The sequence below is a fragment of the Protopterus annectens genome, chromosome 3.part1, assembly GCF_019279795.1.
Source record: "Protopterus annectens isolate FY-2018-M chromosome 3.part1, PAN1.0, whole genome shotgun sequence".
NCBI classification, from domain to species: Eukaryota; Metazoa; Chordata; order Ceratodontiformes; family Protopteridae; genus Protopterus; species Protopterus annectens.
This window is the reverse complement of record NC_056732.1, coordinates 1834929597-1834953391: the sequence shown is the minus strand read 5'-3', so window position 1 is coordinate 1834953391 and position 23795 is coordinate 1834929597. Positions and strand designations below refer to the sequence as shown.

Sequence of the window (23795 nt, the reverse complement as noted above, 5' to 3'; positions counted from 1 at the left end):
AGGGACTGTGGGGATGTGATTATTTTTAGACACCTAAGATGGTCACATAGATAAACACGCCTTTCACCACAGCCATACAGATACACACACATACACAAAATAAGACACATTGACAAGAGAGAATTTGGTTAGGAAGGTTATTATAGGAACCTGGGGTAGTGATATACACAAACTGGAAGAGGGTATATGTTGGGGTTATTCTTAAATCAGTCCTTGGTCACTGATGTGCACAGAATGAATGGGAGTTTGTTTTCAGAGTTATTATTCCATCAGTCCTGGGACAACAACATGCACAGTATTTAGAGAGTTATAATTAATTGTGCAATAGTGATACCCACATACTGAAGGGGTGCTCAGTTGCGAGGGTTGTTGTAGAACCTCATAAGTAATGCACACAGGGAAGTGTTGGATTTTGTAAAAACCTGGGGTACCACCATGCACACCCCAAAGGGGTGTGTGTAAAATCCTGTGTACAACCATGTACAGACCAAAGGGGAGTATGTAAAATCCTGGGTACCACCATGCACACACCAAAGGGGAGTGTATAAAATCCTGGGTCTACCATGTACAGACCAAAGGGGAGTGTGTAAAATCCTGGGTACCACCATGCACACAGCAAAGGGGAATGTATAAAATCCTGGGTACTACCATGCACACCCCAAAGGGGACTGTATAAAATCTTGGGTACCACCATGCATTTACTAGATGGGAATGTATGAAATCTTTCAGTATCACCATGGGCACACTGGAGGATGTGTGTGGGTGTGTAAAAACTTGGGTTGCCGCCATTCAGACTGGCGATGGGTCTTCTGGCTGGTTACCTGTTTTATTTTCATTATCATATTCCATAAGAATTCTGTCAGGTACAGCTTTTTGGTTAGCATGAACAGTTTTGTATTCTTTATAGCTACAACATTGTTGTCAGCAGCTATCACATACCTTATTGTGTGCCCTTTTCTAGAACATTTAAAACAAACCATTTCAGATGCTAACATTTACTATTTTTTGATAGACAAGGAAACATACTCAAGTACAACTTCTAGCCAGGCAAAAGACATATGGTCACTTTGAAAAATTAGGGATTGCCCTTTTACATTTATCTGCAAACAGAATTTCCAGACTTGCATTATTTACCTAAGGGTCTAGCTACACTTCCAAAATGTGGTTTAGGTTGGTGGACAGGAGCATAGTATGTGTATCTACATTTTTAACTTGTGTTTTCCAGGGGATAATTTTGCAAAATTAAGCATCCTCTAAAATAAACAAAAGCACAAAGTTTTATTAAGAGTTTAGAAAAATCTTAAGTAATTTCTCCATTACAATAATAGTAATAATAATAATACCAAAACTATTGGTAATTTCTTAGTGTTGTAGGGAATTCAGCAGATACAATTGTCAGGAAAAGTTTGCCAAAAAAAGCAGGTACACCCATGTTTTGGCTTCCCAAGGAAAAGTTCAGTAACTGGAAAAAAAAAGTTACACTTTCTTCAATTCAACCTTTCTCACTGCCACAAGGATTAAATTCCCCATAAAAAATCCCTGTATGGGCACAAATGTGTTTAAATGTTCTTGAAAGCAACATTTTTTACTGCAGGAATGATTTGTTTGGCCAGTACAAATCTCTGTATGGACACACTGTTTAATGGTGCCACCGTTTTATAATTTAAAAGCAAATAGACACCGCAAAGACCCCAATGGCAATATTCATAAATTTAATCAAAAAACAAAAATAAAAGTAAAGGATCCTTTATACTTGACTCTTTAGCCAAACAATGACAGTTAAATCAAACAGAATGTTATACAGCAGTTAGTCTACAACGGTTATTGAGGTTATATCCTTCTCTGCTTCTCTGCACTGTAACAAATCCAAGCAACGTTTTAGTGTGTTTGCAGTGCTGACACAGTGTGAACCCCTTCACCTTAGAACTCTTACATGCATTACAGACCTCTCTTCCACTTTCAGACTCTAAGACTTAGGCAGTCTCTCTGCCTCTTCTCAGGCCTGCCTTAATCCTTTATTCTGAACTCTCCATCTTATCCTCTGTTGACCTGGATGGTGGGAAATCTACTTCTTCAAGGAGTAGCAGCCCTAATATAGCTCTAGATGCAACTGTTATTTAACTGCTATGGGAATGCCTGTTCCAGACTACCTTCCTTCCTCAGACTCTCTGACACACACTCCTCTGCGGTCAGTAGTGCATTTCCCTGGCTCAGTCACTATTCACTAACATGTACATATATATGTCATATCTATCTATATCTGTGTGTGTGTGTGTGTGTATATATATATATATATATATATATATATATATATATATATATATATATATATATATATATATATATATATCATCACTTATTTCATGTTTCGCTGGCTCTTGTGTGCTTCTTTTCCCCATTTTTGAAGGTGTTTTCTGTTAAATTTATGTGAACGTTAACTACAGTGTTCTTCATATGCAGGTCATTGTTAGTAAAATGGTTGACAGTGGGATTTTGAAGGCTGTGAGGAAGATGGCATCTTATGACTAAATGTGTAGTCCATATAGCCTCTACTAATTGCCTGTTATGCAGTAGATCAGTATTGATGCATGGGTAAATAACAGTCTTATTGGTCACTGTCCCTTATCCATTTTATAAATGCGCATTTGTTATAGAACAGTCAGCATGTCATGTATTGGTTTTCCTACCTGCATAGAAATTGTTATACTGGGAGTGAATGAGAATATCTGATCGTTTTTGTTGCAAACCCACTCCTGAACCTAAGTTTTCATAAAATTGTCACTGAGAAGGAAGAAAGAAAATCCATTAATTTTTGCGAATTGGTGACCATGGCATCTTAATCAGTTTTGACACAGTTGTTAAAATTCTTGATGAAACAAAGTAATTTCATCAGTTTATACAGAGAACTGCAGAACAAATAAATTATTTGTGTTTCAGGTGCCAGAAAGTTTTGAAAATGTTGCTGTTGAATTTTTTTCAGAGGAGTGGGAGATGCTGAGGAACTGCAGAACAAATAAATTATTTGTGTTTTCAGGTGCCAGAAAGTTTTGAAGATGTTGCTGTTGAATTTTCAAGGGAGGAGTGGGAGATGCTGAGGAACTGCAGAACAAATAAATTATTTGTGTTTTTAGGTGCCAGAAAGTTTTGAAGATGTTGCTGTTGAATTTTCAAGGGAGGAGTGGGAGATGCTGAGTGAAAAGGAGAAGAAGTTACACCAGGAAGTGATGGTGCAGAACTTCGATCACATGATAGATGTCGGTAAGGAACTCCCAGAGTCGTATCTTTATACAGATTCAGATGTTATTCATATATCTCTGCAGTGCAGCATTCACATGTTATTCATATATCTCTGCAGTGCAGCATTCAGATGTTGTTCATATTTCTTTGTGGTATAGTATTAAGTCATAAATGATAAACCGGTATACTTTCCAAAGGATTCATTTAGTAACATGTTAATGTAGTGAAACATTTTTCAATGTTGCACAGGCAAGACATCATTCTTAGAGCTGCACCCTTTATTGATGAGGTACAGTTGCATGTAAGAATGATGGTATCATGCATGATGAGGTAGACATACATGTAAGAATGGTATAATGCATAACGAGGTACACATACATGTAAGAATGATGGTATCATGCATGATGAGGTACACATACATGTAAGAATGATGGTATCATGCATGACAAGGTACGCATACATGTAAGAATGATGGTATCATGCATGACGAGGTACACATACATGTAAGAATGATGGTATGCATGACGAGGTACACATACATGTAAGAATGATGGTATGCATGACGAGGTGTACATGTAAGAATGATGGTATGCATGATGAGGTGCACATGTAAGAATGATGGTATCATGCATGACGAAGTACACATACATGTAAGAATGGTATCATGCATGATGAGGTACCCATACATGTAAGAATGATGGTATCATGCATGACGAGGTACACATACATGTAAGAATGATTGTATGCATGACAAGGTGCACATGTAAGAATGATGGTATGCATGACGAGGTGCACATGTAAGAATGATGGTATCATGCATAATGAGGTACACATACATGTAAGAATGATGGTATGCATGACGAGGTACACATACATGTAAGAATGAGGGCATCATGCATGACGAGGTACACATACATGTAAGAATGATGGTATGCATGACAAGGTACACATACATGTAAGAATGATGGTATGCATGACGAGGTGCACATGTAAGAATGATGGTATGCATGACGAGGTGCACATCTAAGAATGATGGTATCATGCATGACGAGGTACACATACATGTAAGAATGGTGTGCATGATGAGGTACACATACATGTAAGAATGATGGTATGCATGACGAGGTACACATGCATGTAAGAATGGTATCATGCATGACGAGGTACACATACATGTAAGAATGATGGTGTCATGCATGACGAGGTACACATACTTGTAAGAATGATGGTATCATGCATGTTGAAATCTGAGATGTTGGTTTGGTTCTGAGCATTAAAAGTTTGTGTGCTTCATAAATCTTATCTGTTTTTTTTCATACTGTTGTATTTTTTGTTACTTTTTATTCATAATAGCTTACAATTCCATTGCTGGAAATTACAGCTGATAACCAAATATTCATTTTGACTGTAGTACAAAGCAGATGTCACACACTGTAAGTAACACAGTACTCAATGACAATATTCATTACTTAAACCTTATTGCTTTAACTCTTTGATATGACTCCCACATTGTCAAGGTACCCTATACTGTTGACATTATTTTCCTGTATTTTTAAATTTAGAACAAGGTTTCATTTTTAATAAATAAATCAATTAATAATTCCTCTAGCTTAGAATTAATTTAGGGTAAAACATTTTGTCAGTACAATTAATGTTCTAGTCAAATAATTACCATGAACTAATAACCTTTAAAATAACCAGTGAAGTATAGACTGCATGTGGCCAGTTATTAACTTACAGTTGTTTATTCATTTGTGCTGTAATGTAATTGACATAAACTTTAAATATACTACTGACTAAGCTACAGGGAATTCCATGTCATGTGGTGCACAGCTTTTTCTAGAAGGCAGTCAGATTAAATACCTCATGGAGGCTTAAACCCAGTGAAAGTGTTTGTGCTGCTAGTTTATCATAACAAACATCTGCATGTTATTGGGTTTTATTCCTATACTAGGTAGCTGCATTACTTTTCCAGTACTGACACCTCATTGCAGCATGGGGGGGTTATGCCATCCTTTGAATGACAAGTTAAATTGCGGGTCCATCTGCCTGAGTTGGTGGTAGTACAGCTGGATGTAAAACATCCCACAGTACTTATCAAAAGGAGAAGGACAAGTTCACCAGTGCTCTGGCCATAATTCCCCTACTCAGTATGAACGGGTTCCTATTAGAATGACGAAAATGCATTTTGTCGAATGCGTTTTCATTGACACCTAAAGGGCGAACAGGCAAAACAATGAAGCGGCTGTTAAGCGAATTCTTTCATTGGGAAAGAAGTCGCTTGACCACTTTGATGCTTTGCCGTGTTCTGCACTGTAGTGTGGTCTCAGGGATTCCCTTGTCCAGTATAGCTCCCGAGCATGAATGTGCAACAGTTATTGACCTTAGGGTTAAGGTAAGTGCATATGTATGAAAGTGTTTACTGTTTTTTTTTTGCGTTGGTTGAGTTACGTCTGTATGTGTTTTCAGCTGTTTACTTTTGTTTTGGGGGTGTAGAATTAGGGTTAAGGTAAGTGTGTATGTGTTTGGAACTGTTTACATAAATGTGCAACAGTTACTGACCTTAGGGTTTCCCTAGGAAAGAAATCGCTGTTCTGAGGTGTCGAGATTTTTAGCTTTCACTGAAAAAGGGTAGATATCATTCTCTGTTTTAAGCATTCAATGTTTTAATATAGACCTGTATGAACTACCACCTCAGGTCTCTCTAAAAAAGAGTCCATTGGCCTAGTGGGACTAACCCAGCCAATAAAGTGTAATTAAATGGAAGCACTTTACTATGTCAAAATACTGACATTTTGAATTTCAGTATCTCGAGATGAAAATGCTGAAAATGCAGATGAGTGAAACTGCACTTGATCAAATTAGAAGTGTCAAATTCACAGTTGTGGTGGTGCGGTACGTGGGATTTGCAGTGTTTGTAAGGTGTGGTGTGCTGTGGGATATGGTTTGCCTGCCATTGTGTGGATATATGTGGAGATTTAGGTAAGTGCTGTTTTTTTAATGGTTTTGGGCAGGGATTTGAGTGTATGTGAGTGTGTTGGGAAGTTTTAGGTGTAGGTTAGGGTAGGGAGGTAAGAGTGTGAGTGTGTAAGTGTTGAGAGTGGTGGTTTTTGTACATATGTGGTGTGTATTTGTGCAAGGGGAATATAGAATATGTAGTGGTGGGTTTAGTGTCTTTGTCTTTTTAGTGTGACCTCAGAGTTAGTGTATATAAGTAGCGGGGGTATGGGGGGCAAAGGTTATGTATGTTTGTTTGTGTGGTGGAGGGTGTATTTAAAAGTCGCGATTTTGAATTTTGTGCTTTTGGGGTTTTGATATTGTGAATGTTCAGTTTTATAGTCTCGAGATACTGAAATTTGAGATTTCAGTATTCCGAGATTATAAAGTGATTCCTATTAAATATATATGCTGTCATGACTAGAGAAGTGTATTTGCAGTTATGCATTTGTGGTTGGAAGTTCAGTGCACAGTTAGGATAATCTTGTAACTTTTATAAGAAAACTGGAAGTTTGGAAACAGAAATTTGATTTATTCCTTAGGTAAGCTAAATAGTAGAGAAGTCTGAAAAGCTGCAGTGTGTCAGATTTCTGAATTTCACCATGGAAGAAGCCTTGAAGGTATTTATTTATTAATTTTAATGAAGAAGAGGAAAAAATAGCAGCAATTAAAGAAAAGTTTGGGAATTCTTGAAAACTAATCTGCCATTTATTCTTTATAAGGGCACAAGGTGCTGGCTATGTAGATGGTTAGTATATGTGGTTTTTTGTTCCAGGTGGTTATCCTTTTTAGTGCTGGCTGTGTCTTTGGCTATTTCTTAGCAGCAGTGATTTTGTAGGTGGGTGTACATTTAAAGAAGTTGCATAGGTGTTTTATTTTGCCAACACTTAGTGCTGACCTATGGCAACTGCTGTCCTGATTGTATTGAAATCTGTAACTTAATCCTTTCCAGTATGTCATTTAATTAACTACCTGTATCAGTTATTGTATTGTTGATGGTTGCCTCTCCAGTATGTCCTTTAATTAACTAGCTGTATCAGTTACTGTACTGTTGGTGGTTGCCTCTCCAGTATGTCCTTTAATTAACAAGCTGTATCAGTTATTGTTCTGTTGGTAGTTGTCTCTCCAGTATGTCCTTTAATTAACTAGCTGTATCAGTTATTGCACTGTTGATGGTTGCCTCTCCAGTATGTCCTTTAATTAACTAGCTGTATCAGTTATTGTACTGTTGGTGGTTGCCTCTCCAGTATGTCCTTTAATTAACTAGCTGTATCAATTACTGTACTGTTGATGGTTGCCTCTCCAGTATGTCCTTTAATTAACTAGCTGTATCAGTTATTGTACTGTTGATGGTTGCCTCTCCAGTATGTCCTTTAATTAACTAGCTGTATCAGTTACTGTACTGTTGATGGTTGCCTCTCCAGTATGTCCTTTAATTAACTAGCTGTATCAGTTATTGTACTGTTGATGGTTGCCTCTCCAGTATGTCCTTTAATTAACTAGCTGTATCAGTTACTGTACTGTTGATGGTTGCCTCTCTGTATGTCCTTTAATTAACTATCTGTATCAGTTATTGCACTGTTGATGGTTGCCTCTCCAGTATGTCCTTTAATTAACTAGCTGTATCAGTTATTGTACTGTTGATGGTTGCCTCTCCAGTATGTCCTTTAATTAACTAGCTTTATCAGTTATTGTACTGTTGATGGTTGCCTCTCCAGTATGTCCTTTAATTAACTAGCTGTATCAGTTATTGTACTGTTGATGGTTGCTTGATAACAAGAAACAACAGTTTTAGTTTATATGCTTTTGATAAGTAATAAACGGAGGTAAAAAAGCCCCACTTTATTTAGTAGTAATACACAGAAGTATAAAATTCTTACACAAACTGTATGGAAAACCAAACTTCTCATTTATATAACAGTTAAGTGCTTTCATCTCTATGTGACAAAAGCCAGCAGAATGGTGAGTATTGTGGTTACTATTACAAAACAAGATATGATTTCCATTTGTACTGCTTTTACCAGGTCTGAGTACATTTATTAAAAGAGAACACTGTTTACATGATCTCAACAGTGCCACATGCTTAGTAATTTTTAGGGCTAGATGTAAGCCAAGGTTTCTGTCAAATAAATCTAATTGAAAAAAGATCTCCAACTTCTGTACAGTTCATTCTCCATTAGGAAGATAATGATTTATTCTATATCTCTTTGGTATTTCATCAGTATCAAAAGCATACCAAACAGTTGTACAAGTAACTGAAGTCCTTAAAGGTATTTTAACCACAGCTGATGATCTGTAAATGTATAGAATTGGATAAAAGAAGAGCATAGCAAGAAATGCATAAAGTGGCAGATTGAAGAGTACCACAACCACTCTAAGTTTTACCAATACTATCAACCAGCTCAGAAACAATGGCCAACTAGTCTCTTCTGGTTTCCTCAATATGTTAAAAACATTCAACATGGTATCCCACCAAAACTACTCAATGAACTAGCATCCTTAAAACTTACCCAATCAGCCCTATCTTGGTTTCACAACTAATTATTAGACTGCCAACAAGCAGACAAGTGGCTAAATGAATGTTCTCCCCTATTACTCATCACAGTTGGTGTGCCACAAAGGTTCAGTCCTAGGACCACTGCTTTTTACCATATTTACTAACAAATCTGCACTACCACCCACCAAGCCTCCATCGAGCAATATGCTGACGACTACTCCCTAATATGTTTCAGCTCCTTCCCTTTCTGCACTCTTAGAAAAAACACAAAAATCCTTCTTAGACACTGAAAGCTATCTCTCTAACTGCCAACTAATACTTAATCCAAACAAAACAAAACTAATGTTCTTGTCTAATATCAAGTCACATAATCACCTTCCCCCCTTTATAATTTACACTTCTAATAAAACTAAAATTGAACCAGTTAAACACACCAAACGTTTTGGGGTCACAATCGATAAGTGCCTAAAATTTGATAAACACATAGCACAGATGATCAAAAAAGTTCACATTAAAGTTGGCTCACTTTACAGAGCCAAGCCTTAGATCACACCATTGCACTGCTCTACATGAACTAAACTGGATTGAAAAGTCCAATTTTAATATCTTTGTACCAACTGACTATTACCACTCCATCCTTTACCAACCTGAAATCTGCTCTACACTCAAAGACTTAGTTCAACCTTACACTAACTGCAGAACATTAAGATCCTCTGACAAGCTCTTATTAAAATTCACAAAGTCCAACAATAACTTTGGGAATTCCCTATTATTTAACCAGATATCAACAAGATGGAACCCCATCCCTCAACACATACTAAACACCTCAAATACCTCCAAATTTACGCTAGCACTCGGGCATCATCTTTCCAACAACTGGTTATACTGTTGTCCAACTCCTGGGTGAATGTAATTGACCCCTCCATCCCTTAGTACCTGTAATGTACTCTTAACCCACTAAACCCTACTGCTACTTGACGTTCTCTTTCCATCTCCCTACAGTCATTCTATTTTTCTACTTCCATTCCTCCTGTATATTCTCCTTTATTATAACGCTAAGATTTCTGTCTAAAACAGCTGATGATGTAGTAAGTTACTGTATTGTCTTGACTAATGTATACAATTTCTGCTGTATATTTGTTTAAGTCAGAAGACTCCGACATTACTTTTTTGTTCCATTTATGCTGCCTTTTATATCTGGAGCATTACTTAACATTTGATGTTCACTTTAGCAGCCATCTATTATTCACTATGTATCATTACATTATGATCAGCTAGTAGTCATGTCTGTATTTGTAACATTTTTTTGTACTGGAGCTTTTCTCCCCAGGCCTCTGCTAATAAAGGGCTTCTGGCCCAGTCGGACACTCCTGGTAAACAAATGTAAAATGAAATGATGTTGTCTTATTTTATTTTAAGTTAAATATTAGCAAGTTTAAAATAAATGTGGTAAGTTCGAAATATACTGGTCATATTCTGACATAAAATGGTCTGAGGACTGATATTGTACAAATGGCAAATCCAGAAGACAAGCAGGCATTACACAGATTTCTGTGAAATCTGCAGTTCAACAAAGAGACCAGAAGAAAACATATTAAGAATGCATTCATGCCTAGGCATGAATGTGACCTTCTGATTACCACCCACAATCTACCTGTAAAACAACTGGAATTCAAATATCAGTAAACATCATATTCAGATTCATTAACCACAGTTAGAGTATCACTATCTTGCATTACAAAAGGCTAACTGGCTCCCAGTCACAGCAAGATCTACTTTTCTTATATCTTTCCTTACCCTTAAAATTCCTAAATTATATCATTTTCCCATCCATAAAAAGCAGACTCTGAATCGTATATTCCCCAGTCTGTCTCAGAAATACGAACAGTGGCACCCTAACCTGACCACCATTTAGACAAGTCAGTAGTGAGGAGAGTTTCAGTCCAATATACCAGCTAACTGGAATCTTTTCACAATACAAGTCAGACAGATTATAGACTACAAGTAGTTTCAGAATAAACAGAATGCCAAAAAAACACATGGAAATGTTCTTGCTATATAGGCAAGGACCGGCCCCCTGTACCCCCTTACTACATGTGACTTCACAAGTAGAAATATCATTTGTCCCATCTAATAAGTGTTCCCTTGCTTTTGAGGAGGTTGTATGTAGTCCGCAGTGTCACACTGTTTTGGGGGACTGGGAAAAAAGGGAGGGGGATAAAACAAAAACCCTCAGTACTACATTATTTTCTAGTGCCTTGGGTAGCCAGGTGATTGTAAATAATTTAGTTTTCTATTCCAGTACTCCATTGAATCATATCTCGAGTGATTACTTCCACTTCATAAATATGAGTATCTTATTTAGGTCATTAACTGTGAAATAGCTGTCGTTGTACTTTAAAACATGAAGGTGATACTGTTTTGTATGGATTTGTCTGTCTTATTATTGCTGGTTCTCTGAATGTAGTTAAATTTGAAATTGTTGTGGATAAGATACCAACTTTTATGAAGATAGTTTACATATCTTGGTGAAATTTTGCTATCTTTACTTTGATATTTGGACAGTTTCATCTTCTGTGAAACCAGTTCTCACCTACATTAATATATTGCAACATGAACATTCATCATATGTGACATCTTGATTGCTGCTGTGGTTTTATTTATCTTGTCTCTTCAACAGTTTTTGTGCCTTGGCTGTGTAGTCATTGCTGAAAAGGGTAGTTGGGACCTGCCCACTTGCACAGTAAACAAAGAATAAATAATTAAAATATCTTGCAGTGTATGTACCTCTTTTGTCTGAGATAAATACATTTATAAGAAATTATTTATAGTGAGATGTAGCCTGGGAAAGGAACTATGAACTAATAGGTTCATAGATTAGTACTAGGTTCATAGATTAGTACTAGGCTAGGTGCCCTTGTGGGCCATTTTAAGCCTAGCCAATTATCCCATGTGAGAATCAAACCCTGCACCTTGTGACTGTAAGGTAAACACCTTAACCATTATGCCAAGCTCCCACCCCAGTTTTGAAATGCTCAGGAACCTGTTATTGAAGTAGCAACATTAAAATACTGTGATGTGACATATCATTAAAATACTGTGATGTGACATATCATTAAAGTACTGTGATGTGACATATCATTAAAATACTGTGATGTGACGTATCATTAAAGTACTGTGATGTGACGTATCATTAAAGTACTGTGATGTGACGTATCATTAAAATACTGTGATGTGACATATTAAAATACTGTGATGTGACATATCATTAAAGTACTGTGATGTGACATATCATTAAAATACTGTGATGTGACATATCATTAAAGTACTGTGATGTGAAATATCATTAAAGTACTGTGATGTGAAATATCATTAAAGTACTGTGATGTGAAATATCATTAAAATACTGTGATGTGACATATCATTAAAGTACTGTGATGTGACATATCATTAAAGTACTGTGATGTGACATATCATTAAAATACTGTGATGTGACATAACATTAAAATACTGTGATGTGACATAACATTAAAATACTGTGATGTGGCATATCATAAAGTACTGTGATGTGACATGTCATTAAAGTACTGTGATGTGACATATCATTAAAGTACTGTGATGTGACATATCATAAAGTACTGTGATGTGACATGTCATTAAAGTACTGTGATGTGACATATCATTAAAGTACTGTGATGTGACATATCATTAAAGTACTGTGATGTGACATATCATTAAAATACTGTGATGTGACATATCATTAAAGTACTGTGATGTGACATAACATTAAAGTACTGTGATGTGACATATCATTAAAGTACTGTGATGTGCCATAACATTAAAATACTGTGATGTGACATATTAAAGTACTGTGATGTGAAATATCATTAAAATACTGTGATGTGACATAACATTAAAGTACTGTGATGTGACATATCATTAAAATACTGTGATGTGACATATCATTAAAATACTGTGATGTGACATATCATTAAAGTACTGTGATGTGACATATCATTAAAATACTGTGATGTGACATTTTAAAATACTGTGATGTGACATATCATTAAAATACTGTGATGTGACATATCATTAAAGTACTGTGATGTGACATATCATTAAAATACTGTGATGTGACATATCATTAAAGTACTGTGATGTGACATATCATTAAAATACTGTGATGTGACATATCATAGTATTTTAATGTTGTTACTTCAATAACTAGTTTCCTGAACATTTAGCAGAAGGACTGAACAAGAAATTGGCCCTAATTAGCTTGGATATAGAGAGAGCTTTTGATTCTGTAGATTGGAACTACTTGTTTAAATCTTTAGAAACACTTGCATTTACAGAACAATTTATTGGAATATTAAAACACCTATATAGAGACTCCAAAGCATATGTTAAAACTGGATCTTACATTTCTCAAGGATTCACTTTAAACAAAGGTACAAAGCAAGGGTGTCCTTTGTCCCCTGTACTATTTGCATTAGTTATCAAACCATTATCCAACAGTATGAGAAACAATGAAAAAATGATGGATTCTCAATTAATAAAAATTGTCAATTTAAAATGCAGATTTTTGCACACAGATTTTTACTAACTGTAGCAGTTTGAATTATTCAGTTGCAGAAATAGATGAGGAAATTGATAAGTTTCAAGAAATATCACTGCTGAAATTTAATAATAATAAAACTGAAAGTTTAGTGTTAAATCAATTACTAGATAGCAAGTTTAAAGATAAATATAAATATAGTTGAGAAGGAAAATAATTAAAATAGGGATAAAAAATCTATCAAGGTTTGAGCAAAATTATTAATAATAATTTTGAATAATTGTGCTACTTCTTACTAAAAATGGAATAATGTTTAGTTTTGAAGAATAATAATTTTGAAAATAGTAACTGAAGGTGTTACTTCTTATTAAAAATGGAATGAATGTTTTTATTTTACATTCAAAGATAGGCTAGTGCTTATTAAAATAATTATATTACCCAAGATTATATACATATTGCATTCAATAGCTTTAATACCTGACAAAATTTAAAGAAAATGGAAAAGTGTTAACTTCATTATTCTGGTATCCTAAAAAGCCAGAAATTGCTTATAAAAATCATATAAAATTATGGGAGTATGGTGGTATTAGCTTCCCGGATATAGAATTTTATTCTGTTGTTGCAGTTTTTAACTATATTGTACTCTGGATTGACTCAACTTACACTAGTCAATGGAAAACCATTCAGGAGCAGATTTTGCTGAATTCTCATAAGTTTATGAAAAATGATAATCAGGAATATGTAACCACCCATTCGTCTAATTGATAAAATTTACATTAGAAGTAAATTAATTTCAATCTTTAGACTCTGCATATATGAAATCAATTTTTAAAACAGTTAAGAAATATGTTTTTAAAATTCCATTGATATCAAAATGGAAAAGTTTCTGCTTTCCCATTGCACACACCTCTAGATTTAAAGAAACTCAGAACATTGTTAAAATGAACTTATTAAAAATAAATTGATTAGTATAATGGTCTGGTTGCTTTGAAAAAGGAAAAGCTAAGGTGCCAGGATATTTAATGAACAATTATAAGTTAGATGAATCTGTTAACCAGTTAATATTAACCATCAGTAAGAAATTAACTGAATTTGTGGGTAATAGAGTGAAGAGGAGCCGAACACTGTTCCCCATTATATGAATGCTATCATTGAGGGTGCTTATACAGAGCATTGTTTCATGTTCTGCTTTCTTATATCTAGCATATGTTCATATACCATATCGTTAAACTTTCTTATGGTCTTGCCACATAAAAAGTTTTTGCATAAGGCCACATATATAACACCCACAGAGTTACAACAGTGAAAATGAGCTCTAATTTTGTGGCCCAAGTATCCAATAAAAGGAATGGTACTTTTAGATGTGTGTTTTGTCCACAGTGTAAATATTTGGCCAACCAGGAATTTGTTGTGGTTAACAAACTGCAAATTAGAGTTCATTTTCATTGTTTTTGTAACAAATTCACTCCTCCCTACTAAAACATAATTTTTGTCAAAGAGTGGTAAACATGGACAGACAGAAACAAGCCAAGGTTCCCCAAACTTAATAAATAGCATCAACATGTGACTGTTGGTCACTGCATCTGTAACCAGTCCACAGCAGAGAGCATAGATTTGCCAAGGCTTCCTCTTTATTAACAAGAGATATCTACTTTGAGAGAAAGTTGTTGAGAGTCAGTCTGTCAGCAATTCATTCATTCTTTCTTCGTTCAGAATTTTTCTTTCCAGACTCTGATAAAGGGCCTGTCTTTGGTGTATGATAAAGAACAGCTACACTCTGGTAAAAAAAAAAACTGAAACTGTGAAATTTAATCTTACTAATTCCTGGGGTCTGACTTACCACAGAGGCAACATAGATCTATTTACTGAATCCTACACAAGTGCACTCTATAAGCACTTACATGAGTACATGGATCGTGCTATCCCAAACAGAACCAAGATGCTATCCTTCAAAAAAAGGAAGCCAGTCTGGTGGTCCCCTGCCATAAACAAACTGTACAACAGAAGGAAGAAACTGTTGCAAAAGAGAGTAAAATCCCACGAGTGGAGGAGCTCCCTGGTCAGCCTCAGTAAAAAGCTGTGATCCCTGATAAAATCCTCCAAAGCTAGTCACGAAAACAAAATTGCCACTGATTCTAAAGACAACCACAAAGCATTCTATAGCTATGTCAAGAATCTCAATGGCAACACTCAGATCTGCTCCGAGTTACAGCACAATGGCACTAAATATACAGACCCAACTGATATTGCCAACATCCTGGCAGATAGGTTCAATGCTAACTTTACCCCCCCTCTCACCCCCTAAAGAGCCCATCTCTGTACCGGAAGAATGCAAAGTTCCTGTAATCACAGCTGCATAGGTAAAAACCACACTCTCCAAAGCCAAGAACACAGGATCCATAGGACCAGACAACATCCCAGGCTGCGTTCTACATGAACTACAGATTGAAATGGCACCCCACCTAAGTACCATGTTCAATCATAGCCTCACCTCAGGCTTTGTGCCTGCTGAGGCACACAGCAATGGTTGTCCCACTCCACAAGGGGGGAGCCACCACGGACCCCGGGAACTACCACCCCATTAGCCTGACAGGCCTGGTCTGCAAGGTCATAGAACGTATCATCATGGAACTTATAAACAAAGACTTTGTTAATCTCCAAACTCTGGACCCCACACAGTTCGGGTTTGTAAAAGGCAGATCACGTCTCCTAAACCTGATAGACCTCTTTGAAGCAGTCACCAAAGCTGTAGACAAGGTAAGGTGGTTCACACAGCCTATCTAGATCTTGCCAAGGCTTTGCAACACCATCCCCCACTCTGGAATTATAGATAAACTCACTAAACTAGGTATAAATCCCTATGTCACAAGATGAGTTGCCAACTGGCTCACTGACAGAACCCACACTATGAAAGTAGCAGACTCCAAATCCGACTTCAGACCAGTGACAAGTGGAGAGTACCACAGGGTTCAGTCCTGGGTCTTCTCCTGTTTGATATCTACTTCTCTGAAGTACAGGCTAACACAGAAGGTCTTTGGCTAACGAAGTTCGCAGATGACTGCAAACTAGGAGCCATAATCGAAACTCCTAATGATGTGGACATCCTACAAAAGAGCCTCACTGAAACAGATGCCTGGTGTCAAAGCCATGGCCTCAAGCTCAATGCCAAAAAGTGCATTGTCATTCCCTTTGGTAAAAACTCTGTACCCATGAACTACAACATAGGCAGTAGTATACTTAACACAGAAAGTGTGATAAGAGACCTTGGGACACAGGTGGACAGTAGTCTCTCCATTGATAATCACATCGCCAGAGTAGTCAGGAAATCCTTCTATGTGGCACATCTCATCACACCTCATCACAAAAGGTTTCTCATCCAGAAAAAAAGAGGTCATTGTTCCCCTCTACTCATTAGACCCATTATAGAGTACAAAGCCCCTTTTGGTATGTACCTCACAAGACATCTACAACAACTAGAAAGGCCGCAGAAATACTTCACAAAGAGGATTACTGGCCTCAAATAGATGCCTTACGCAGACCGTCTCAAAAAACTCCAGCTTTACTCCGTCGCATATCGCCTACTCAGAGGTGATCTCTGCTTAACATACAAAACTGTGTCAAACCCAGAGCTGTTGGACATGCTCCACTTAAAGAAATCCCAGTCCCTCTGAGCTACATGCTCTAGGGACCTAAACCTTGTCACCACAATAAACAGAACATGCTGGAAGGATAGATTCCTGTCCCAGACACTTCCCATACTCTGGAATAAACTACCTAGCTATGTCAAACAAAGCTCCTCATTAGCACTCTTCAAGAAAAATCTTGATGATTGAAATTCACCCCAAGGATCACCTCTGTGGCTCTGCTCGACAGTGGCACAGGAAAATAATTTTCTTGGGCGGCAAAAGCCAGGGTACCTTTTTGGCTGGGCTTGTATAGGCCCCAGGGCCGATAGCCTAGTACCTACCTATGAACCTTTGAAGAAGAGGTTTTCCTAATTGGGAAAGCAGTCAAGTTCTGTCTGCAGTTAAATTGATACATGTCTGAGGAGATCACCCTATCTTTGAAAATACTTGTAATCAGTTTTTTGGACACAAGAGGGGACAGTAAACTTGGTGCTGCTTCCCTGTCATTATCAAGGACTTTAACCCCATGGGCTACAAACTCAGAAGGTTCTAGATATAAAATAACTTTTGGGGAAACTTACAAATGTTATTTTACCTTCTTGACAGTGGACTAATGTAAATGATTTTTTGTACATTGTTAATGCTGTACAGCACTTTTAATTAATGTCTTCTTATTAAGTAATATTCATTTATTTTTAATAATGTAAAATATATTTTATACAAATTCAGCCTACTGCATGGTAGCTGTTTAAATTCTTAGCTTAATTTGAACATAGAAAGGGAAAATAAGTGCTGAGCCAACTTGTTTTTCACCTGCAGAACAAATGCATAGCTGACAATATAAATATTATATTCTAGAGGTTTGTTCTGATGGATTCCTTACATAATAATAAATGTTTTCTAGCCTGTCTGCCATTGCCCATCTTTTTCTTCTAAGAGGCACACACCTTTGATTTTAGAATAGTCACCAGACTGACATAAATGGAAATTTGCTGTAAGGGCACCATCTTTTCTCTTGCTCCTTATATCCCTGAGGTACTCTTGTAGACTTATCATAAACATCATAGTAGTTAATTCAGTAAACATAAAAAAAAAAAAAAAAAAAAAAAAAAAAAACAGGTGAACCTTGGGGCATAAACTACACCATCTGTTCTGCATAACAAATTACCAAGTGTAACAACTCTAATGCCATTCATTAAATCAAAAATTGTCATGACAAAATCACACACAATACAAGCTTCAAAGTTCCTGTAGCAGATGAGATAGGCATAGACATTTTTCCTCTGATCTTAAAAGTGGATATGCACAGGAAAATCACCAATATCCTTAACCCATTTTTCAAATATGTAGTGGAGTCAATATAGACACATATTTATACTATAAAAAAATCCTGTTGGAGTCATACCACTAATATAAAATAACCACTTCGGATGTTAACACATTGGTATGTATTTATTTTATTTTGTTTTATTTTAAGTTTCGTTGTTAGGATAGTGCACCGATCACTATAGACCATTTTCAGGTACAGCCTGGGTAAAGAAATTCACAAAAAATAAAACTGAACAAATTCACAAACATGGAGTCATAACCGTGGACCTATTTACTTTGTTGTCCCTTGGTTAATCAGATAGAATGCCCGTATGATCACTTCTACTTGTATTAAGAGCAACAAACTATGCCTGCATGACTTTCTGCTGGTCCTGACTTCGCAGGGATACTTTCAAGGTCCTTTTAGTTTCATTTAAAAAAATCATATCTCTTAATGCAATCCTGTGGACCTTGGTAATTGTCTTTTGGGAGAGAGGTTAGTCAGGGAGGGTTTGCACTTATACTCATATAGATAAATGATACATGCCATAGATTTACTGTGTAGGCATGTTGCAATGTTTCTACCATTAATACATTTCCGTGTTACATCAAGTAAATTTGTAGTTTTTATGTGAGTGCTGCTCATAAATAAAAGACTAAATAAATGTATAGTTAGAAATGTCTTTAATAAATTAGTCAGCCAGATGGATGTGTGCTTTGCATACAGTATCAGGTTGTTTACAAACCTGTAATATTTAACCACTTGGATGACAAAACTTTTTTACTGAATCTCATTTTATTGAATCAAAAATCACTAAAAACATGTTTCTTTGAAAACTAATTTTGTTTTAATTAATAATTATCTTCCTACTGACTCTGACAAAATAAATATCTTACAGTCAGCAAATGTAACCACTTCATCAGTTAATTGGAAAATTTTTACATGGAGGTATTTGCATAGGTCTTTTATTACCCCATTTTCTTTAAGTAAATTTAATAAAAAAGATACCAATTGTTGGAGATGTAACAAAGTTGTTAATGCAGACTGGGCAGACATGGTGTTTGATTATATAGAATTAAATAAATTTTGGACAGATGTTAATTCCTGTTTGCAAGCTATTTTTACAGATAAATTTTATCTTTCTAAATCACTAGTTATATGTAACACACCTGTTCCTAATTGTATCAGAGAATCTAATCATCCTCTGATTTGGTAAATTTTATCCAGTGCCAGAAAAATCATTACAAGAAATTGGAAGTCTCATACTTCACCCTCAATAATTGAATTCAAAAATGTACTTCTTGAAGTCGGTAAATTAGAAATTTTGACCAATACTGCAAGATCTTCTAGGAATACTAATTCATCTAATATGTAGAAAAAAAGTATATGATTTATTGAACAAGTAATGCAAACTCAAAAATCTTCTTATTTTAATGCACTTGTTTATTAATTAATATTTGATTCTTGTGGAGAATGTCATTATATATAGTTTAAAATCTTTGTTTGATTTTCTCATTTTATGTCACTCATTTTGAAAAATGTACGTCTCTAGTTCGTGTTTATTTGACAATTTTTTTCTCAATAAAGCTGTTTAAAAAAAAACTAATTTTGTTGAATCACATCTCACAGAAAACTTCATAAAGGGTAAATATACCATAAAAGTGTTTTTTGGGGGCAAGCCCTCTGCACCCCTATTTAGATGGCTTTGCCCCTCAAGTCCCCCTTAGTTAAATACATTAACTCTGTGGTTACACAACCACCGAGAAAGGAGAAAAATGCACAAGTTACTCATTGTTGGTGCACAACACTTACCAACAGAGATTCTCTGTAAGTTTTCTGTGATGTATGATAAAACAAAATGTGTTTTCAGTGAAAGGATTTTTCACTGATTTTTTTTTATGATTTATGATTCGGTGAAATGATATTCGACTAAATGAACTCCTACCTGTTGTACACAGGTGTACATCAGCCACCTGTTGTTGCAGCATTGATTTGAAGGTATACTGCTGTCAATATTAAAATAACTTTTCTGAAGACAGAATATAAAGAGATCTGTGATATAATATAGCAATAACCCACGCCTGGGTGTGGGTAATGCGAAGCCCGAGGGACCAAACAAAGACAACCGTGGGTAAATCTCGCATTACCCACACCCAGAAGTGGGTTATTGCTATTATACTATGACATTATTTAAGAAAAGAAATGCTTACTTTTCTTAAATAATGGCATTGTATAATGCCTTTTTGCTGCCCTTCCGCAGCTGTCTGGTATCCACGGCAGTTCTGATGTACTGTGCATGCCTACGCAGTACATCAGAGCTGTGGCCAAAAGCAACGGAGAAAGCAAGATCTCCGTTGCTTTTTACTGTTTCGCTATGTTAAATGGGTTTAACATAGCGAGACAGCTTTAAAATAAGCAACAGAGATGTCCGTTGCTTATTTTAAAGCTGTCTCGCTATGTTAAACCCATTTAACATACCGAAACAGTAAAAAGCAATGGAGATCCTGCTTTCTCCATTGCTTTTTTTTTTAAACCTGTCTCGCTATGTTAAATGGGTTTAACATAGCCAGACAGCTTTAAAATAAGCAACGGGATATCCGTTGCTTATTTTAAAGCTGTCTCGCTATGTTAAACCCATTTAACATAGCAAGACAGGTTTGAAAAAAAAGCAACGGAGAAAGCAAGATCTCCTTTGCTTTTTACACACTGTGTCGCTATGTTAAACTCCTTTAACATATCGAGACAGCTTTAAAAAAAGCAATGGAGATCTCCGTTGCTTTTTTTAAACCTGTGTCGCTATGTTAAACTCTTTTAACATAGCGAGACAGTGTTTTAAGAGACTTATACTAATGGAAAAAGTCCGGGCGACCGGACCTTTTTCCATTAGTATAAGTCGATTTACAACGTGCACGCTGGCCAATCAGCGTGCACATTTTGGAATATTAATGGGGGATCATGGTATAATTACTCATTTTGGAGTCACCTAAAACTAGTTAATATTTTTACACCTTGTTCATACTGAATATTTCTGTTTTAACCAGGTCATTTCATATTACAGGTAAGATTCTTAATTTTGTTGAGGAAATCAGTTGAGTTTGTAAGTGTTTGTAAAATATATTATATTATGTGCATATAATAGATAGCTGTATGAAGGCAAAAATATAACATACTTATAAAGTCATGCAAAATATATCCCTGTGTTTCTGAGATATAGCTACAGAAAGACACATCTGTGTACCAGGGGGTTTGTTCATATTTTTATGAACCTTAGAAGAAGAATAACATATCACTAATCCATCATCTTTTAGTGCAAGTTAGTTGTTAATAGTCATCTGATTAAAGTAAGTTAATGCTATCTGTTTACTTAGCAACTTCTCATGTTTTTTCATCTCATTGCAGTATATATTCTGCTGTACCTTTCTGTAAGTTTGGTAATCATTTAAGTGTTCATAACATTTTTCAGGGTATTGTTAGATATTAAACAGTTGCATGGAAAACAACAGTGCACATTTGCAAAGAAATGCGAATGTTTCTCAACGTAAAGAATAATCTATGTTAGTGCCTGTGTTCTGTTACAGTATTGGATGGTTTAGGTACTGGATGTGTTTGATATTAAGCTATTGCAAAGACTTAACTCAGTTTTAGTAAATTATATGAAACATTTCAACAACAAAAATATTTCAAATAGCATAGTTTGCTATAACATACTAGGCAAATGCTTGAAATTTTCCTTAAGAAAAAGAGGTACTTTAAATTTTATGTTATTTTTATGTTGTTAACACAAGTAGTATCTAGATGGAAATAAGCATTAACAACTTTGTTCTCATTGGACCTACAGAAAAACACTCAGAATTCATGCTAACATCATAATTCATGTTAATTTCATTCCAACTATTATTGAAAGACAATATAATAAATTTAATTTTCTAGCTAGATTAAAAACAGTCATATAGAGCTGGGGCAAAATAGAAGGGGCAATTTTCAAACCCAGCTTCAGATACAGTCAGAAACAGACCAGAATACCAGTAGCTGTTCATTTACAATGTCACAGTTATTAGATGAGTCCAAGTTTAGAGAAGTAAATGTGCAGAGTCAGTTACTGTGCCAAACGTTATTCTAAAACATCTCGTGTGTTTTGTTGTGTTACACATGTCCTCCTCATTGTGTCTTTGAGTTGTTTTTCCCTCATCTGTAAATCCCTGATGTTGAGGAAACTTGTTTGCTGATTCCTTTTTGCAGATTCATGGTGGGATCTTGTTTTGGATCCAGTCTGCCATGTGACTCAGAAGTGTCGATAGTAACCATAAAGTTATTTCTGAATTGTCCTGGCATTCTGTGGTCCCTGGAGCCTTAACACAGATGTTGTACATCAGAAGCATCCCTTCCATAGATGGGCACTTTGTCTTTCAAAAGAAATGCCCTGTCATTATTATAAACAGTTATATTCTTTTGAATATTTTTCCTTTGTAATGATCAGCCAAGTTTGTTTCAAGTTGTTTTGACATTAACGTTTTTAAGAATTTAATCTCCTCGGTTGTCATTTTATTCTTCAGTTCGGTATGAGTTTTCCTCATCTAATCTGCCAACATTTTTGTCTAATCATTTCATATTCCGTCAACATGTTGATCCTCTCAGTAGTGCAGCATTGACCACCTGGTCCAGTATGAAATATTTATAACTTTCATCTTTTGGGTCATAACAGTTAGCTGGGGTTTTGAAATCCCCAAGTTAATGAAATGTGCTTTCTAACTATAATTATTTTTTTCTGTAATATGACATTAAAGTGAATATGTTTTTTTTCTAGTTTAAGTTTCTTAATATCTGTTGAAAATGTAAGTTAAGATTAGGTACAAATGATGAAAACAAAACAGTGCAATGTGTTTGTCTCAGCCTGTAACATATCCATAAAGTATTCTTGCTACCCCCCCATGTATTTAATAAATGATTGCTATTGGGGGCAGTTTGGAAAAAAATGTCATTAATATATTATGACTTTTCAGCTGCCTTGTTTCTTAAAATAATGCTTGGTATTTAACAATTCTGAAGTAGAAAAAAACAGCATTGCTGTAAAACCAAACCAGTGAAAGAGTAGGAAGGATGAAATGGCTGACGAATAAAAATCACAAAACCGAACATCTATAATTAGAAACACAAGGTATAAAAAGGACAATTACAAGAGCAGGTCAGTAAAGCCAATGATGTAGTCAGGTATTCTAGGTAAGTACTAGTCAAGCTGACCTTGCAGGCCATTTTAAGTGTAATCAGTTTCACTTTTTGTGCTTGAATTAACCCTTTCTATCTGATGATAGATTGGCCTTACCCATCTCATAGTCTATAGTAATATTTTACCCCTAGTGGAAATAGTTGCAATCGTACTATAGATAACTTGAGGGGTTCATGCATGGGACAAAGCATTTAGTAGCTGCCTGTGTTAATTAGTAGCACAGAGGGCAGTCCTGGGTAAATTTTCTGTTACTTATCCATAGATCCAAGTTGTGCTTGTTTTACAACTAGTTGGGGTCTGTTTTAGAGCAGTGGTATCCTCTGACAGATATACATGTCCCTCCAAAC

The 23795-nt window shown here is 35.8% G+C and overlaps 1 protein-coding gene across 1 annotated transcript in view; it reads left to right on the top strand.

Annotated features, from left to right (window-relative positions):
- Window positions 1–23795, top strand: part of LOC122797899 (zinc finger protein 81-like) — a 275414-nt gene that overhangs the window by 14646 nt on the left and 236973 nt on the right. The window contains exon 2 of the mRNA XM_044066417.1: window positions 3132–3258. Coding sequence (XP_043922352.1) covers window positions 3132–3258 — 127 coding nt within the window. The remainder of the gene's footprint in view (window positions 1–3131; window positions 3259–23795) is intronic.